Source organism: Girardinichthys multiradiatus, chromosome 19 (genome assembly GCF_021462225.1).
Source record: "Girardinichthys multiradiatus isolate DD_20200921_A chromosome 19, DD_fGirMul_XY1, whole genome shotgun sequence".
In the NCBI taxonomy this organism is placed as follows: Eukaryota; Metazoa; Chordata; class Actinopteri; order Cyprinodontiformes; family Goodeidae; genus Girardinichthys; species Girardinichthys multiradiatus.
Window position 1 is genome coordinate 36316498 of NC_061811.1, and position 18107 is coordinate 36334604.

The 18107-nt window shown below is 38.7% G+C and overlaps 1 protein-coding gene across 3 annotated transcripts in view; it reads right to left on the bottom strand.

Annotated features, from left to right (window-relative positions):
- Positions 1-1771: 1771 nt before the first annotated feature.
- LOC124855725 (protein jagged-2-like) overlaps positions 1772-18107 on the bottom strand; it is an 86527-nt gene continuing 70191 nt past the window's right edge. For 2 of the 3 annotated variants that reach the window (XM_047345746.1, XM_047345744.1), the window contains 6 exons: positions 16741-16854; positions 15228-15343; positions 14853-15113; positions 12419-12550; positions 9035-9194; positions 1772-4741 (listed from right to left, as the gene is read on the bottom strand). In XM_047345746.1, the coding sequence (XP_047201702.1) occupies positions 4230-4741; positions 9035-9194; positions 12419-12550; positions 14853-15113; positions 15228-15343; positions 16741-16854 (1295 nt within the window). In that variant the 3' untranslated portion in view covers positions 1772-4229. The remainder of the gene's footprint in view (positions 4742-9034; positions 9195-12418; positions 12551-14852; positions 15114-15227; positions 15344-16740; positions 16855-18107) is intronic. The other variant, XM_047345745.1, reaches the window with a different exon arrangement.

Consider the following 18107-nt stretch of genomic DNA (forward strand, 5'->3'; position numbering starts at 1 on the left):
AATTATTTTTATTGGGTTTTAATATTTGTGATTTTAGCAAGGAAATCCAGAAACTTGTTTATGAACGTAGCATTTTAACATTTACCTTAAGGAGGTCAAAAAGGCTTTTCACACTGTAAAAGGGAATAGACACTATGGTTCATAATGCATGTGGCCGTTCAGTGAACTCTTCTTCTGAAGAGCTAAGTTCTGTCTTTCATGATATTTATAAGTCTCTACAAACACAATGTGTTCCTGCTATCTGGACAAATGCTGTAGGCGTTTCAGTCCTTAAATCCAATTGTCTTAAAACTGTTAAAGAACTGTTTAGAACATTAGATCACTTGGATTTTAATGTCACACATGCCAGGCTTTTATTTATGGATTTGGTTTCTGCTTTCAATACAATAAAACCCCATATTTTAATCAAAAACCTCCACAAATAGTTTAAGTAACAATTTGCTGGGTTGGATTCTGAATTTCTAACAGGACATAGAGACTGAGATTAAACAACAGTCTTTCTGATTTAAAATATACTTCCACTGGGACACATCAGGGCTGTAAGCTGCCACATTCCTTTTTATTTTGTTCATAAAAAGAAAAGAAAGAAAATTCATTAAAAAAAAGTATTTGGATGATTCTGTTGTCGTCTACCTTTTCCAGAATGACTGCAGACATGGTCCAGTGGCTGATGACCTCGTTCAATGGTGTGAGTCTTACTTCCAGCTGAACGCTGATAGGACACCTCACAAGCATGAAGTCATTTTAATTAAAGGCCAGCCCATTTAGAGTGCGCATTCTTACAAATATCTTGGAATTTTTGTAGATGATAAATTGAATTTTGAATCTAGGTTTGTGCATAAAAGGGTCATTAGCGCCTATTCTGTCCCAGGAAACTGCCATTTTGATATGTACCGAACCATAATGACCCTCTTTTATTGTGCTTTTATCAGATCTGTTTTATCCTTTTCTTTGGTGTCATGGTTTGGTCATATAACTTTGAAAGAGAGAACTTCGCTCCAGCAGATAGTTAAAGTGTCGTCCAGACTGATTGGAGAGTCTGATTGTCTCTTCTGTTTTAAAATACAACTCTTGAGACTTTCAGCTCCTTCCCTCTTGATGGAAAGTTTTTGTCCCAAAATGTAGGACAAGATGTCTAATGCATTACAGCTTTTTTTCTGCTGCTGTAAATCACAGGTTTAAATAAAGACTATCTCATTGGACTGCAATTGGATTTTTAATGGATTTTAATTTTTATGGATTTCATATTTTATTTAACTTTAGTATTTGACAGCTGTTTCTTTTTTGTAGTCATGTTTTATTTGTTATTTTACTTATTTTCTATCCGAGTCTTTTTTAATTTAGTTTTATTACTGTACTGCTATATTTTATGGTTCTGGTTAAAGATGCTTTGTTTTTTTTTCAGTGTGTTTAAGCATATTTTAAGCCACTGCAAAATCAAATCTCCTACGCTTGCAAATAAAGTAACCTTGAACTTTAATAAAAATTTCTGAAATATTTTTTAAATATGTTAAATACATGGAATGCATAAATACAAAAGCAAATGCACTGATAACAAAAACCTTTTAGATTCATATTGGCAACAGTAAAGTAAATAGTTGAAAGAAAATAAAAAGGAAAGTTTCAGCTTTTGTAGTTTTTTATTTGTTCTATTTAATTGCGATTCAAGTTTTTCTGATTTGCATGTATAAAGGGATTAAAGAATAGCAACAGTAGCTATGATTGAAAGTTAGACAGCATCCTACATAACATCAACAAAGAGTCAATATAATCATGTTTGGTATAAAATACTTTAATAAATAATAGGATTTTTCTGAGCTAACAAACGAAGACTTTTCTTTTCAATTTTTCTTTTTACAGAATTATTACAAAGTTTTGCACATTCAGTTCCTCTTCTAGGGCAAACATAATGTAAAATTTACAATTAGAAATTAAATTTAGGTTATCTTTTATGATCAACATTAACAAAAAAATGTTTTAAAAAACTCAATTTTCATACACAAATAGTGACAACTTTTGAAATTTTCCCCATCATTGCTGTAAACGTTCACAACAGTGAACATTAACAACTATACAACTTGTTCCCTTCATTAAACCAGGAAAGCAGAACACAGGGAAACAAAATGCGCAGACACTACTGTCTACAGTATGAACGTTCCCATTCATATCATGAAGCCTTTGTTATTCTGTGATGAGGAAGTTGCTAAAGGGCAGGGAGGGTTCAGGCACCCTGAAACATCTCCACTGACAACTGAGTGTAAAACTGTAGACCTGGAAGTGGAACAGGAGGAGGCTAATAAGTGACTCCCAGTGGTGCTGAGAGTCACCTATCTGGACCCTGTGACCCATAAAGTGTGTATTGAAAATAGAAACCAGTTGCATGTAAGACCCGACTCTAAGCTGGTTCACGTAACATATTCTTTGTGCCACTTTTAGTCCAGTAAACTAAAAGGACAACATGCAGCAGAACACCCTGCACGAGTTAACATCTTGATCTATCTTCTCATCAATTCTGTCCAGCTTTCCTCTCCCCACTTAAAACAAAGTATCCCCACATCATGATGCTGCCTCCACCACACTTCACAATGAGGGTTAAAGCTGCAGTAGGTAACATTTGTAAAAATCTATTTTAAAATTTTTTGTTAAAACTGTTACAAGGGGGAGGGACCTGTAAGGTGTGCTTGTTCAAACTTTTGGGCTAAGTCCACTGTTTTCTCAGAACTCCCTACTGCAGCTTTAAAGCGTTTTCGATTATGCATGTCATGTTGCACCTATTGTAACATACTGCAAGGCCTGCATAAAACCATGTAAAGGGGAGCCACTATCTACAATGGCTTAACTGTGCATAGTCAGTCGTCATTATATTGGCTGAGCGAATACCGTTGATAAGTAAGTGTCAAAAATCCACTTCTGAGAGTGTTTTTATAGTGTAGGGAGCACAAGATACATGAATAAATAATAAAAAAAAAGCTTTCAGACACAACTCCTATTGATTTGATCAGGATCTGGATTCAGATAAAGGAAAGAGGGCAACATGGACGTAAAGGGATGTCATCAGTGGTTAACTGGGCAATCCCTTTTGGATAAAATTTAACAGGACTTAAATAATGTACCATGTTATCATGTTACATGATGGTACAAAACCAATACAATAAAGTCATAGGATGTGTAAGTCCAAGCTTTGTACTAAACAACATTTATATCTGTTTTTTTTTTTATGTTGGGCTTGGCTAGGTAAAATAAAGCAATACTGGGACCAGTGATAGAACAGTGAAAAATTACGTCTTCAGTGATTTTTGAAAAAGATTTAAAAAAAAGCAGTACATTTTCGAACAAAGATTCAGGAAGGGCTGAAAACATAATCACTTATACAAAATATCATTTCCGTCGCTCAAAGTCTTAATATCATTAAAATAAAACCAGCCAGTAATAAACGGAATGACATAAAAAACTAAATCAAAGCCCACAGGCAACCTTATTCCTTAGAATTACTGTAAAACAAAAACAAAATCACTTAACTTACTAAAATCAAATATACATAGCCATTTCTGTCCTATTTACATGTGTTCTGTACATCACAATGAAACAAGCATTTGCTGCAGGCAGACGTTTGTTACTAAAACTCGCATCCCTTTATATGTATTAAGAATCTGAAAGAGTGAGAAAGAAGGGAAAGGTTCATTCGAGGCACTTTAGTTAAAAAAGAAAAAAATTGTGAAAGACTACTGTTTAGAAAAACTGAAGGCAACAACTCTTATTTTGAACGGGCAAAAGACTTAAAACATAAAACGGGAAGGAAAAAGAAGACATATGTAGAACTGTAAACCAAAAAAATAGTCATGCTGGGTGTCACAATCATCCAGGTTTCTATGCCAACCAATACACAATGTAAATGTTTCTGTACATCTTTAATGAGAAGTCAGGATTTGAGCTGAAGGCAAACAGCCAGCAACTGTGGACTTTTACCTAAATGTGAAAAACAAAAAGCTTCAGCTGTCCTGTGGTGTTTTGAAGCAAAAAGGAGAAAGGTTTGTGAGGACTCCAGAAGCGCTTTTGGTTTTTTTTCATGCCATTTTTGTTTTGTGTGTTTCATGATATTAATAAGCATCCATGCTGCAAATAAAAAACTTAAATAAGGCCTGATAAACACAAACGGAAAATTAAAGCATCCTTAGTCTTCACTTGTTGTGAGAGAATTTTAAAGTCTGAAGGTCCCTCCTCTTATTGGTTCACACACAGTGGTCTTTAATGTCTTCGCTAAGCTTGGCGGCATTTAGGTTTTTACACCGGTTGTCTTTGGGGCTGTATGCCGTCCGATGCGGTGCTTTCACCATACGGCTGCGCGTCGTGCAGATCACCCTCCCCTTTATGTTCATGCTCCTGTCCTGAGCTCCTGCTATGGACCCCTTATGGGGCAGACACTTATCCCCCAAGTCCAGGGCCCTCTCCTTGTCTTCCTCCAGCACCCCCTCCAGTTGCCGCTCCTCCTCACCATCAGGCCCATCACATGTTCTGTCAGAGGGGCCCATAAGTTTCTTGCATTCATATTGAATGTCTTTGTCGCGGTTGTCCTTTGGGGTATTGCTCCGCAGTGGCTCCAGCTGGTTGTTAGTGGTGCCGTCTTCAGACAGGGCGGCTCTCTCTCGCTCTTTCTTTCTTTTGCGAGTCCACCAAATGCAAACAACAAGGCAGAATATCCAGAGGATGCTGAAGACAACCCCCAGCAGAGGGACTAAATAACCTGAACGAGAGTGATACAGAACATGTTAAAAACTGACTTTACATTTTGGTTTGCACATTTCATTATGGGATGGATTTCTATTGTATAAATCCACTTTAGGTAAGTAGGGGTATAACAATACACCCCGTTGACAGGCGATATAAGATTCACACAAGGTAGATGAGCTTTTACCTATTTTTGTGGGAAAACTAATACTCAGTTTGGTGGTTCCAGAGTAAAGGTTTGAAAAATAGAGAACTGTGATATTTGTGTTTGAGCTGTCCATAAACTTAAGTCCTAATGCTAAAAAAGCCTGGAAATGTTCCTTTTTGTGTTTTCACAAATGGAATAAATGTTTCATAAATTTCGAACTTTGTTCTCAGAGATCTTTATTTAGTGCCAAATTATCCAGTTCAGGTTTGATCACAAAGTGTGTTAGATTTAGAATGAGAGATGATCAAATGTAGTCCAGACTCATTAAAAAACTGTGAAAGCCCTTTAAGAAGCTCCAAAGCAGATGCTGATGCATTTATGCTGTTGATGCATCATCAGCAGCTAATTGTTAGCTAGTTGCAGCATTTTCATAGGGAATCAAATCCCTGTTTGTGTTCTTTTTTTAAAATCCCAGAATCCTGCTAACAGAGTGTTGTCAGACAACCTGATGTCCCAAACATAGATACAACAGATTGACAAACTTACAGTAGGTGTGTTGCCATCAGTGAGACTTTATCACTGGCTGTGCTATCCCCCAAAAACAACTTTTCGTTTAGTTTTGTGGGTTGCAGTTCGAGAATTTCTCATGATAATGTAAAATTCCAAAAATATAATTCGTTATCCCTTTCTTGATTCCTGTTAGAGACAAAACTGGGGCTTACTGCTGGAATTTTTGTCTTAAAAACTGTTTACCTGACAGGTAACATTTTTAACCAATTAAACACTAACAGTTTATTTAGTTAGTTAAAAATGTTACAACTTTGCATCTGTCTTCGCACCAAAAATTGTATGTTTTGAGCACTTATCCAATTTCCATTAAAATACGGGAAAAATTTGTATCTTAACTTCAAGATTTTAGAAAAATTGTTCATGTGAAAGACAATTCAAGCTGAGTGTATTTTTGTTCAAAGGCACAGTGTTTTCTATGGTTTTATATAGTGAAAACATTATATTGTACAGTAGCAGATTTGACCATTTAGCTTAATAAAATGGTTGTTACAAAACAATTATAACCAGTGAAGGTTTACATTTATCAGACAACATTGGTTGACTGTGTCATGGCAGTCCATAAAAAGTCTTAAGTTATTTTAGTGATTCAGAGACCCACTTTTAACAGGTTTCAATATAAATTTAAAGCATTTTCAGCATTTAAAATGTGCTGTTCTCATCTTTACCCTACACACAATTGTTGCATAATGTTGACATTCTTAGATTACTCTTTAGATTGTTTGTTTTAACTAATTGTTGGTAACGTGCCAATTTAAGGCACAAAGCTTCATATCAATGGCTCATGACAATAGCTTCCACTTTACCAGAGGAAGTCACGCGCAGACAACAAGGTCTTCACACTGACCAGTAATGTTGTGGCATTTTGATGTTGTGAGATCTCGTTCCACTCGTAGTGGTTAATAAGCCAGTTTTGTGTGAGTGAAGTCAGTTGAGTTGCTGCCAGTAAATCGAGTCATCGTTGGATTGTCAATACGTCAGTGAAGAAGCTATTCACACATTAAACTACATTTCCTAACTCTATACATGTGTCACTATTAAAGGTTTGGGCCACATCACAGTGTTGGGTTTACAGTTTTCTGTTTTTCTACTTTTGTCCTATTTCAACTCTTCAGAGATATTCCAACATCACCATAGATGACCCAACAAGAACCGTTTTATCCTTGACTTTTATGACACGTAGAACAGGGGTCCCCAATTAAAATAGCAGGAGGTCCACTCCCTCTGGGAGCTGGGTCTGTGCAACTTGGTATAATTCTGCTCTCCCTGTGCTTGTGGCAGGCCTGGTAATTTGCTTAACCTTTTCCTTATGTTGTTGTCCTTCTTTATTCATCTTAAAGTCTTTCTGTCTCAGCTTCTAGGTCATTCTAGTCAGTGAATGGCTTTTCGTTTTTCCCCAAAATCCACTGTTGTGCTGTCAGACTGTATGCTTTTGTCCATTCATTATTAAATGTGTTATTTTCATAGTCCACTTTACGTATTTTCAATGAAGCCATCTTTTACTCACTCATCTGTGCACCAAGTCATTGTACTATCAGCAAGGGTAAGCTCCAATCCAAAGCTAGTAACTTAGCAACCTGCGTTGAAGGACCCGCATTGCTTCTTCTTTGTTGTTTTCTGGCGGTTGGCATATAACAATGAGGTTCATTACTGCCACCAGCTGGCGTGGAGTGTGGACCCGAAGGTCGCTGAAGTACATACAGGTCCTTCTCAAAAAATTAGCATATTGTGATAAAGTTCATTATTTTCCATAATGTCATGATGAAAATTTAACATTCATATATTTTAGATTCATTGCACACTAACTGAAATATTTCACGTCTTTTATTGTCTTAATACGGATGATTTTGTCATACAGCTCAAACCCAAAATTCCTATCTCACAAAATTAGCATATTTCATCCGACCAATAAAAGAAAAGTGTTTTTATACAAAAAACGTCAACCTTCAAATAATCATGTACAATATCCCACAGATTCTTTATGGGGTTCAGGTCAGGAGAGTTGGTAGGCCAATTGAGCACAGTGATACCATGGTCAGTAAACCATTTACCAGTGGTTTTGGCACTGTGAGCAGGTGCCAGGTCGTGCTAAAAAATGAAATCTTCATCTCCATAAAGCTTTTCAGCAGATGGAAGCATGAAGTGCTCCAAAATCTCCTGATAGCTAGCTGCATTGACCCTGCCCTTGATAAAACACAGTGGACCAACACCAGCAGCTGACACGGCACCCCAGACCATCACTGACTCTGGGTACTTGACACTGGACTTCTGGCATTTTGGCATATCCTTCTCCCCAGTCTTCCTCCAGACTCTGGCACCTTGATTTCTGAATGACATGCAGAATTTGCTTTCATCCGAAAAAAGTACTTTGGACCACTGAGCAACAGTCCAGTGCTGCTTCTCTGTAGCCCAGGTCAGGCGCTTCTGCCGCTGTTTCTGGTTCAAAAGTGGCTTGACCTGGGGAATGCGGCACCTGTAGCCCATTTCCTGCACACGCCTGTGCATGGTGGCTCTGGATGTTTCTACTCCAGACTCAGTCCACTGCTTCCGCAGGTCCCCCAAGGTCTGGAATCGGCCCTTCTCCACAATCTTCCTCAGGGTCCGGTCACCTCTTCTCGTTGTGCAGCGTTTTCTGCCACACTTTTTCCTTCCCTTCAGACTTCACACTGAGGTGCCTTGATACAGCACTCTGGGAACAGCCTATTCATTGAGAAATTTCTTTCTGTGTCTTACCCTCTTGCTTGAGGGTGTCAATAGTGGCCTTCTGGACAGCAGTCAGGTCGGCAGTCTTACCCATGATTGGGGTTTTGAGTGATGAACCAGGCTGGGAGTTTTAAAGGCCTCAGGAATCTTTTGCAGGTGTTTAGAGTTAACTCGTTGATTCAGATGATTAGGTTCATAGCTCGTTTAGAGACCCTTTTAATGATATGCTAATTTTGTGAGATAGGAATTTTGGGTTTTCATGAGCTGTATGCCAAAATCATCCGTATTAAGACGATGAAAGACCTGAAATATTTCAGATAGTGTGCAATTAATCTAAAATATTTGAATGTTAAATTTTCATCATGACATTATGGAAAATAATGAACTTTATCACAATATGCAAATTTTTTGAGAAGGACCTGTAGCTATCCGTCACGCCTGTTCAAAAGTCGACGGCAGAAATAAAATGTTAATATCTACATAGTAAATGAGTAAATGCTTTGCGGTTAGGGTAGCAGCAGCAGCCCTGACTGAAGCAGCTCATTGCCTGACTTCCATCACGTGCATCCCGGGGCCAGATACTCCACAGGGCTATACCATGTTAACCCGACATGCGGCGCAAGTGAAGTTAATCACTGTTGGACAACATGCAGTAATATATAAATGTTTAAAATCAGGTTGGGTCCGGATTGGATGGCGCGTGGGTCTGGATCCGGTCCCTGGTCCGCTAATTTGTGACCTCTGATGTAGAACCTACGGTTAATGCAGAAGACCTTTCCATATACCATTTGTTGGTACTATTCGACTTGACATTGCTGGCATTGACAGCAGATAATATGAGAAAGAACAGGATAAATAATTATTCAGTGTTGCCATAGATGTTAGACTCACCTTCAGCAGGGCATTCAACCTGTATCTCCACACTGGCCTCCACTACAGCGTGAAGGGTGGTAGTGTTGTGGTATTTTGACAGTGCGCCAGTAATGGCACTGGCTGCCTTCTGGATATATCCACAGTCACTCTCCTTCGCTTGTCCATCCTTTTCAAAAGACTGCAGAGAAGGGGACATAAAGAAAGAAATGAACACATTTTAACTTAAAACACTTCCCCAAATGCTTCATGAACTGAGCTTCTTAGTTTGGTAACTCTGAGACTTTCTTTTGAAGATTATCTTCAAAGCTACAGTGTGTAACAAATTGCAAGAAAGAAACAAAATACCTCATGCTAAAATGAAACTTAAAGAATCAATGTGCAATAGTTCCTGATATCTACTAGTTGGTGATGGCAACCATCTCAAATGATATTGAGCAATTATTTGGTCACAATTCGCCTCTATATCTACTACTACTACTACTGTTTATCATAATGTTGGATTTTTCACAACCCTGATGAGAAACAAACAAATAAGAGCTTTTCTAGTCCTCGCTCACAACTGCGTTATTTGTTGTTTGGGCGGTTTTAAACAGGGATGGTTGAACTTTATAACAACGGATAAAAGTGCAGCAATGAACTTTAAATTCAAAACAATATTCAGTCAGTCAGTCATTTTCTACCGCTTATTCCATAGTGGGTCACAGGGGAGCTGGTGCCCATCTCCAGCAGTCTATAGGCACTTTACTTTGTAAAGTGCCTTGAAATCAAGGCAAATACATAAATTCCAATTGATCCTAGTTAAAATGCCCCAAAAGACACAGCTAACGTGGCGAAGAAATGGTATAGACACAGCTATAGATTAGGACGATGGCAAAGAGGCCTTCCAAACTAAAGATAACTGCTTTTAAATTTTAGTGGAGACATTCAAATGTTATTAGCAACTACAAGAAGTGTTGTAATAGCCAACAAAGGTATGAATAATTTTAGACATGGCATTTTTGTGTCCACGTGTAAATATAAACAGAAATATTTTTTTCCACAATGATGCCCCTTCTACTTTATCTTTTGGTAAATGCGTGTGCTATTTCCAAAAAGAAAACAAAAAAATAACATTAAATCTAAATCTATCAGGGGTTTGAATTAACTTGGGCTTAAGTTGAAAATACTTTCGTAAAGAGATCTGTCCATCCTTCTTGTACATAAGGCATTTAAGACATAAACCTATCACTGAAAGAAACCCTTAGAAATAACTGCTGACATTTTGCTGCAACATGAGCCCACATCAACCAGGAGTATTTTTGTATTTGTTGTGTGTTTGTAAAGCCTTGCTGTGGATCAGGCTCACCACTCGTTTTCCTGTATATGGTTCTCAAAGTTGCCTTGCAATCATCAGAGGAACAAGAGCCAACCCCCTCTAAAAAGCACTTTAATCTCGAAAAGGCTGATTTCCCTCAATTCTGGGTGGCCAAGAGAGAATGAAGGAATGAAAAAAACAATAGCAAACAAAAAGCAATCAAGATGCACAGGAAATTTGTCTGTGCCCCGAATAAAATGATTTTATCAGTCCTAATTGGTAACGAGCTGATTAATGCGTCTAGTTGTGCTGACAACACTCCTTGGTGTGGAAGGTGTTGCCGTGTAAAGACAACTCTGCCATTTTTATCTTATGCAAAGGAAGCTGAATTTTCTGAGGCCTGAGGGCTGTTCTTTCAGGCTGCTGCTTCTAAATGGGTTGAGACTTCAGCAGATAACAGAAAAGTTGTTTTGCTCTCATTTTAGAGAGTCCAGTTCTATTGATTATGGAACATGACAAATCTCTTTAATAGTGATAAGCATGCTAAATGCTGATGTAAAAACAGTTTAAAATGTCAACTCTAATCATTTCTGTTTGTTTTGAATAATACTCATGCAGTTTACTGCAGAGCTGTGTAACTCAGTCTAAATCTCATAACCAGGAGGACTAATTAACCTAACAGGCATGTCTTTGGACTGTGGGAGGAAGCCGGAGTACCCGGTGAGAACCCACTCATGCATGGGGAGAACATGCAAAGTCCATGCAGAAAGACCCCTGGCCGGGAATCGAACTCAGGAACTTCTTGCTGCAAGGCAACAGTGCTACCAACTGCGCCACCGTGCAGCCCGACCTTTGAAACCGACAATATAAAATATCTTTTTTATAAACTGCTCATAGTCTACAGTAAGGAAATGGAGTCACACTGCGGGTTTCCAATGAATAATGACTACCAGCAAGAGGTCGTCCAGAAACTCTTAAATTATTTGTAGTTCTTAGAGACAAAGTCTGTCTCTAAATAAAGTCTCTAAATAATGCATTTCCAAAAAGCAGTGATTATAAGGGAAAAAGAGATGATGTCAGAGAAATTAAATTTTAATTTCCAAGGTGTTTTAAAAGAAAATACACATTTCATCTAGAAGTTGCTAAGCAAAATTAATACTCATGTTTGTTGTTCCTGTTCCTTTTATTTTTGTAAATCCTAATAAAAGGAAGATTAAGTCAAAACCAGCCAAAAGGTCGGAAACTCAAAAATCTTTTTTTCAGTCCATAAATTCACTGTACATTAGCACTAACAGGTTGAAGTAACAACAACACTCTTCAGTGTGTAAGGTGTGACTGAGTGAAAAAAAACTCACTTAACTAATTCAGTATGAATAAGCTGCTTGAAATGAAGTCAGAGGAAGCACAAAGATGTAAGATGCCAATAAAAAAAAAAAACTGCACTTTGTAAAGATCTCTGCAGTTCATTCCGGTTGTGTGAGGGAGAGCAAGACTTTAAGCAGATGACGACAAGGCTGAACATATTACAGTAAAGGAGCTCTGTTTTAACCTTTAAAGATTTCAGCCTCTGTCATGGAACATTTTGGGATCAGAAATGTTTGGAGCTTTTTGAAAGTCTCTGAAATAGATTTAGGATGTACATTCTCGGTATAATACATATGGACAATGATTTTTGAGGCAAACAGAGTGCTAGGCAGGCTAACTGTGCTAGTTTGTAATAAAACTGGTAAGACGGCTTATAGAACCTATTTTACAGTGAATGCTATCTCATACAGACTGCATGCTGTTGCTTCTACTGCTAAAAACAATGACCCCTGAAAGCAGGAAGGCTAGAAAGAATTTATTTGAAGGTTGTTCTTATATCTTTAATGATTACCAATTACTGATTTAAACAGCAGGTCATAATAAGGAGCCTCTAAAAGTACATCTAGAGAGATAGCAGCAATGAAAACAAGCCCCGTCCACAGAGATTTAAAGAAAAATACATCTGTTTTCATCTGCATCCAATATGTGGCTACAATTATTGAGATACCTTCTAAAGCACCTCTTATATTTGGCTCAACAGTGTTGAAAATGTAGGTGTGAGGGTAAATATGTGTAGTAATCACCATGGCAACCTCCACAGCATCTCTTGTTGAGTAGGACAGGTCACAGAGGATGATCAGTGCTCGGTCCACAGCCAGTGTCTGAGTCACAGGAAGATACCTCAGCTCCGAGCAGATGTTCTCTACAGTAGTGCCCTGCCACACACAAGGTAGGCTGATTACTATACACATTGTCTACATTTCTAAATTACAGTGGTGTGAAATAGCAATTACACCCTTACAGTTGCCTTTGCTTTATGTCCTACTTAAATGATTCAAATCATCAAACAAATGTTAATCAGACCAAGATAACATGAGTAAATAAAATAGCAGTAATCATGAGATTATCTCATATAAGGGATGAAAGCCCCAAACCGATCTGGTGAAAAAGTAACGACCTCCTACCTAATGGATGGAAAACTGACTTAATTTGTATACTGTCACTCTAGTCATACTGATCATTTAAAGTGCCTTACATATTTACTCAATCACATTCACAAATGCACATACATTCATACACCAATAAGCTGATTCAGCTATTCAGAGATGGACTTGCTAGTGTTATATGGATCTTTGTTTGGCTACATAACCAGTGAGCTTGAATTCTACTACAGAATTTTCTGCTAGAGAACAGAATTCATGTTTCCATCAATTACAGCCAGGGATGCACGATATATTGGCATTAACACCGGTATTAGTCACTGTTTGCCGTTTTTAAACATATTGGCATTGGTCTGATAAGCAAAACTGAGGCGATATTAATATGCGATGGTTATTTCCATCTTGTTGGCATTTGCGTATGTGTTTTGGGAGGGGAGAGGGTTGGCCATGTGGTATTTGTTTGGTCTTGTGACAGTGATAGTGATGTAGCACAGTAGTCGTTCCCATTACTTAGAAAATGTTGCTGCTCCAAACTGACCTGCATGCGCATAAGAACAATAAGTGCGTTGACAAGCACGGCACAAACACGAAAAAATAGGTGTTATGGTTTAAGTGCACAAAAGAAGCCATTTATTGTCAGCGGGTGCTGTTTGGGAAACACGTGAATAAAAGTAGAGTGAAACTCTTTGTTTTGCTTTAGGGAGATCTGACTGCCTATTCAGCACCACAAACTGTTGCAATGGTGGGGCAGGGATGTTAACAACTTTACCGAGACCGAGTTTATTTAGAACGAGGGCAACTTTTAATCATATATGTCAGCGCTTCTCCTCCACAGGCAGAAGACTTGATGCAGTCCAGTGTATCAGACTGCAGCAGGGGCAGATCATCAAATCCTCTGTTTGAACGATTGTATACGAATTTTACAATACAAACAACGTCCCACATCCAGACGGTTCCTATGAGCCTTTCAATTAAGTTTGAACCAAGTTTTATCTTTGTTTATTAACAAGCTCTAACGTCTTGCTGTCTCACCACTGTGCAGTTCTATTCCAGCCTCCCGTCTGTTTTGCTAACTGCTACCGTTTCCTGCTGGGCAGCGCAAAATTGTGACGAATGCGACAGAAAGTGACGTCAAAGTCACATCTAATGCGCTTTGGTTGTTCCAACTGGAGTCACATTCCAAAAGATCAGATACGAGTTGGATTCAGGACCACATATAAATGTGGCTCAAATGTGACTTGACAAAATCAGATACGGACCAGATCTGAGCGTTCCCACTTGCTTTAAACAGCCTGACCTGATCACTTGACCCCAAAAAATTTGATTTGGGCCACATTTGCCTGCAGTGTGAACGGGGCCTGGGGTGGCAGTTTAACGCTGTAAGGATGATTTTTTTCAGCTGGAACAGTGATACTAGACAGAATTCATGAGGATTTACCAGTCTTGTGTAAGGTCTTCACGATACTAACATTTTTTACTCAATACTGATACTAACAACAATACTCAATGCCTGTTACCTTTATTGGTAAAGTGGCAACCCTTTTTGAAGACACAGCATTCTTTCGAATAAAGGATTATTCTATTGTGTTCTATTCTTTTTTCAGCGTAAACATACTGTAGATGTGGGCCATTTTTGTGGTCAACTACAGTAAGGAGGGTAGGTTGGTCATCAGAGTGCCGACCTTTGGCATAAGTGCCGCTAGCGTCTGGGATCCTTCTTCATTTTTGCTTTTTATCTGTCTCATTGGTCAAACAACCTCTAAACTACACTTTTGTATTTACCCTGTCAGTCACACTTGGTCTAAAGTTTAAAACTTCCCGGTGTAGCTCACAGTTTTATATTCAGCCATGAATGTTCAACTGAATCTCTCTACAGAAGGGAAGGGCTGTTATTGTAGTGCTCCTGTCTGAAAAAGGGCGACAACTTGGGAAAATGAAAACGGGTCAGTTTTAGGGGGGCAGCATGGAGGCGGCATGGTGGTGGTTAGAATTTATCTAATAGTGACAACCCTAGTCTATTGGGTGTTTCCCTGATTAATGTTGTCCAAACCAGCAAACACCTGTAAGTTTTAAATACCTGCGGCACTTTGTCCTTGTTGAAGATAAGAGTGATGTGAGCACAACTGTTGTCCAGATAGCCACTATGGGGCTCACACTGGGTATGCACTGGAGTGGGGGGGTCTGGTGTTGAGCACATGCCCCACTGATGACATGGTGGAGTGAGGCATGTGAGGAACGGGTGCTTGACACACTCGAGGCCTCCAGGGCAGGACTGATGGCTGGTGTCTGAAGGCGACAGAGCTTTCGGGAGGATGCAGGGGCGTCGACCACACCTCACCTGGAAGTAGACAGTTGAGTTGGGTGATTTAAAAGATGCCACAAACATTTAAAGTTGATTAGTACTCTCAGTCTGCATATATTAAAAAAAAAATATTAGGTTCATCAGTGAAACCTTGGAACAGTGAACATCGCCATTGACACACTGACAGGTGTTACACTCCTCTTCCCAGCGACTACCATGAGGATACTGCAGGTCAGCATGACGGCATGACTTTCCAAATCCAACCACTGAAAAGATGAAAGGCAGCTTTATTAAGAAGAAATTCATCACTATATGTGATTTTTAAACAGAAGCTCATTGAAATATTCAATGTGTAATGTAATTTCTTTAAATATATTTCTTTTTGTTTTCTTTTTCACACAATGGAATCAGATATTTTACTGAAATTGTTAGTTAAAGAGTATCACAAAGCTTCCTACCATGCCATCTGGGCCAGATTTTTTAAAAGGTCTTACAAGGGCAGATGCACTGCCCATGAGGTGGTAGGGGTCTTCATTCATTAATTAATTAAAATTATTTAGTTTTTTAACAAATAGATATTTGCAAATAATATTTTATGTTTCTAAAGAAAACCTATAAGCCTTTATCAGGATAGGTGTTTTAATTAGTTGACCAACTATTTGAAAATGATGTCAAAGCCCTAGCTATGACCACACCGTCAACTTCAAGGAGCATATGTAACAGCAACAATTAAGTAGATCTCCTTTTCCATGGATTTGGGACTACCACCATGGTAAACAAGCACAACCTCACTTCACAAGTATTGCACATGCTCAATAGATTCAGTCATTGAAAACTGAGACCTACCGCATTTTTTATTGTCCCTTTTCCATTAGTTCGCGACTCGGGTCAGCTCTACACGATTTGGATTGTTTTCGATAACAACTGAGTACCATCTCAATGTGGGCAGGATTGTTAGTAGCAAAATGTTCCCATAGTCCAAAAAAGTATCGTGATGTAATTTGTAGTAACATAACAACAGCCTTGACTGCTGCTCAGTTTATGGCTGTTGTCAGACTCAGAGTAAAAGAAGAGAGCCAGAGAACGCTGCAGGCAGCAAGCAAAGCACTCTGGATTTGTACAGGCCTGGATAAGTATAGTTATCAAACTGAAGGGTACAAGCTAGAGGACATGTGAAGTAAGGTAACACTACCTAATGCTAGCTTGCTATAGTGGTCATATACACTATAAGTCCAGTGTACAACAGCTTAATGGTTGAAGACATTAGTTATTAAAATATGCTGTAACTAGTGACACAGCCCCCTACCGAATCAGCAACTAACAGCCTGACGCTACGTAATCAACATGGGTCGGCTTGCTTGGAACAGCAAGCAAGCAGGTACTAACAATAGTAACGGGTCCACGTAACCGTTACTAATGGAAAAGCCTAAAAAGTGAGTAGAGCTGTACACCTGTGCTGTGTAGGGACTAGTGGAAAAGGGGCATAAATGTCCTGGAAAACCTCACCAAGACCTCAGCAAGAGTCTGCAAAGATTATCCATGTTGTAGATTATTTTTTTTATAAGAAACCACTAAATCCTGTGTGACGGCAGCCTTAAAATATAGCTTTTGTGGAGATTTAAAAAAATCTAATCCAAATACCATTTCCATTTATTTGACTTACTCTGCTGACACCGAGGTCCAGCTTGTCCAGGAGGACAGAGACAATGGTAGGTGTTGATCCCATCTATGCATGTAGAACCTTCAGCACAGGGAGAGGACTGACACTCATTTATATCTAAAGAGACAAATTTGCAGAACGTACATAGAAATATGAAGTCATGAAATAAACGTTTTTTAAAAGACATAAATTCAAATTAAGGATTGATAGTCAAACTCTAAACGGATAACAACAACACTTTCTTTTGTTCTGGTTATAAAATAAGCATTTCTCAAGTAAACCAAGTGAAACCATGCCTAGAACAGATTCAGCGTTGGTACAAAGGGGCTGCACAAAATTCTGAAACTGTCTTTCTTGAGTAACATCTACAGTGGTGTAAAAATGTATATGCCCCCTAACAAATTTCTTTTGATTTGGCATTTTTGTTACAAAATGTTACAGATCATCAAATCATTTTAATATTGGATAAAGATGACCTACGTAAATACAAAAGCAATTTTCAAATAATTATTTAATTTATTGAGGGAAAAAGCTATCTAGTAAAGCTGCCGCATGTCCATTTGCTGCATGTCTTCCCCTTCTCTCGTCACCCTTCCTGACAAATTACTGTGCAATAAAAGCCACTAGTCCCAAGAAAGTCTTTAAAAAAAACCTTGAAATAAACTAAATTTTTTTAGAAACCTGAGCTCAATTTCACCAGCCAGACTGAGGTTTGATTGTTACCTGACCTGCAGAAATAATAACTCCTTTAACCAAAATCTCTTTGATGACTGAAATTTCTCAAAAACCATAATACCATCTAAAGCAAAAATCAAAAACAGTAGAAAAACAAAGTCTTTGACATCGATCAGTCTGGACGGGGTTACCAAGCCATTTCCAAGCCTTTGGGACATCAACGAACCCAAGTGACAGCCAAATTCACAAATGAAGAAAGCAAGCAGCAGGGGTGCAATTCCCCTGATTGTCCGACCTACTAAATTACTCCAAGAGCTCATCAATGACTTATCCAGGAGGTCACAGAAGAACCCAGAACAACAGGCCTCACTGCCTGAGAGACTGGGCAAAATTAGCCTTCATGGGAGAGTTCCAAGGGCAGAATTGCTGATGACACAAAAGAACTCAACGGCCCATTGCACATTGCCCAATGTGCAATGGATCTGACCTAAAAATAATATCATACTGATAGTCAGACATGGTGATGATGTGATGGTCTGGGGCTGCTTTACTTTCTCAATACCTTGACAACTTTCCATAATTGATGGAATCATGACTTTTGCTCTCTAGCACAAAAGCCTGCAGGAGAATGTCCAGCCATCGGTGCAGGACCTTAAGCCCAGTCACACTTTGGTTTTGCTGCAGGACAATGATTC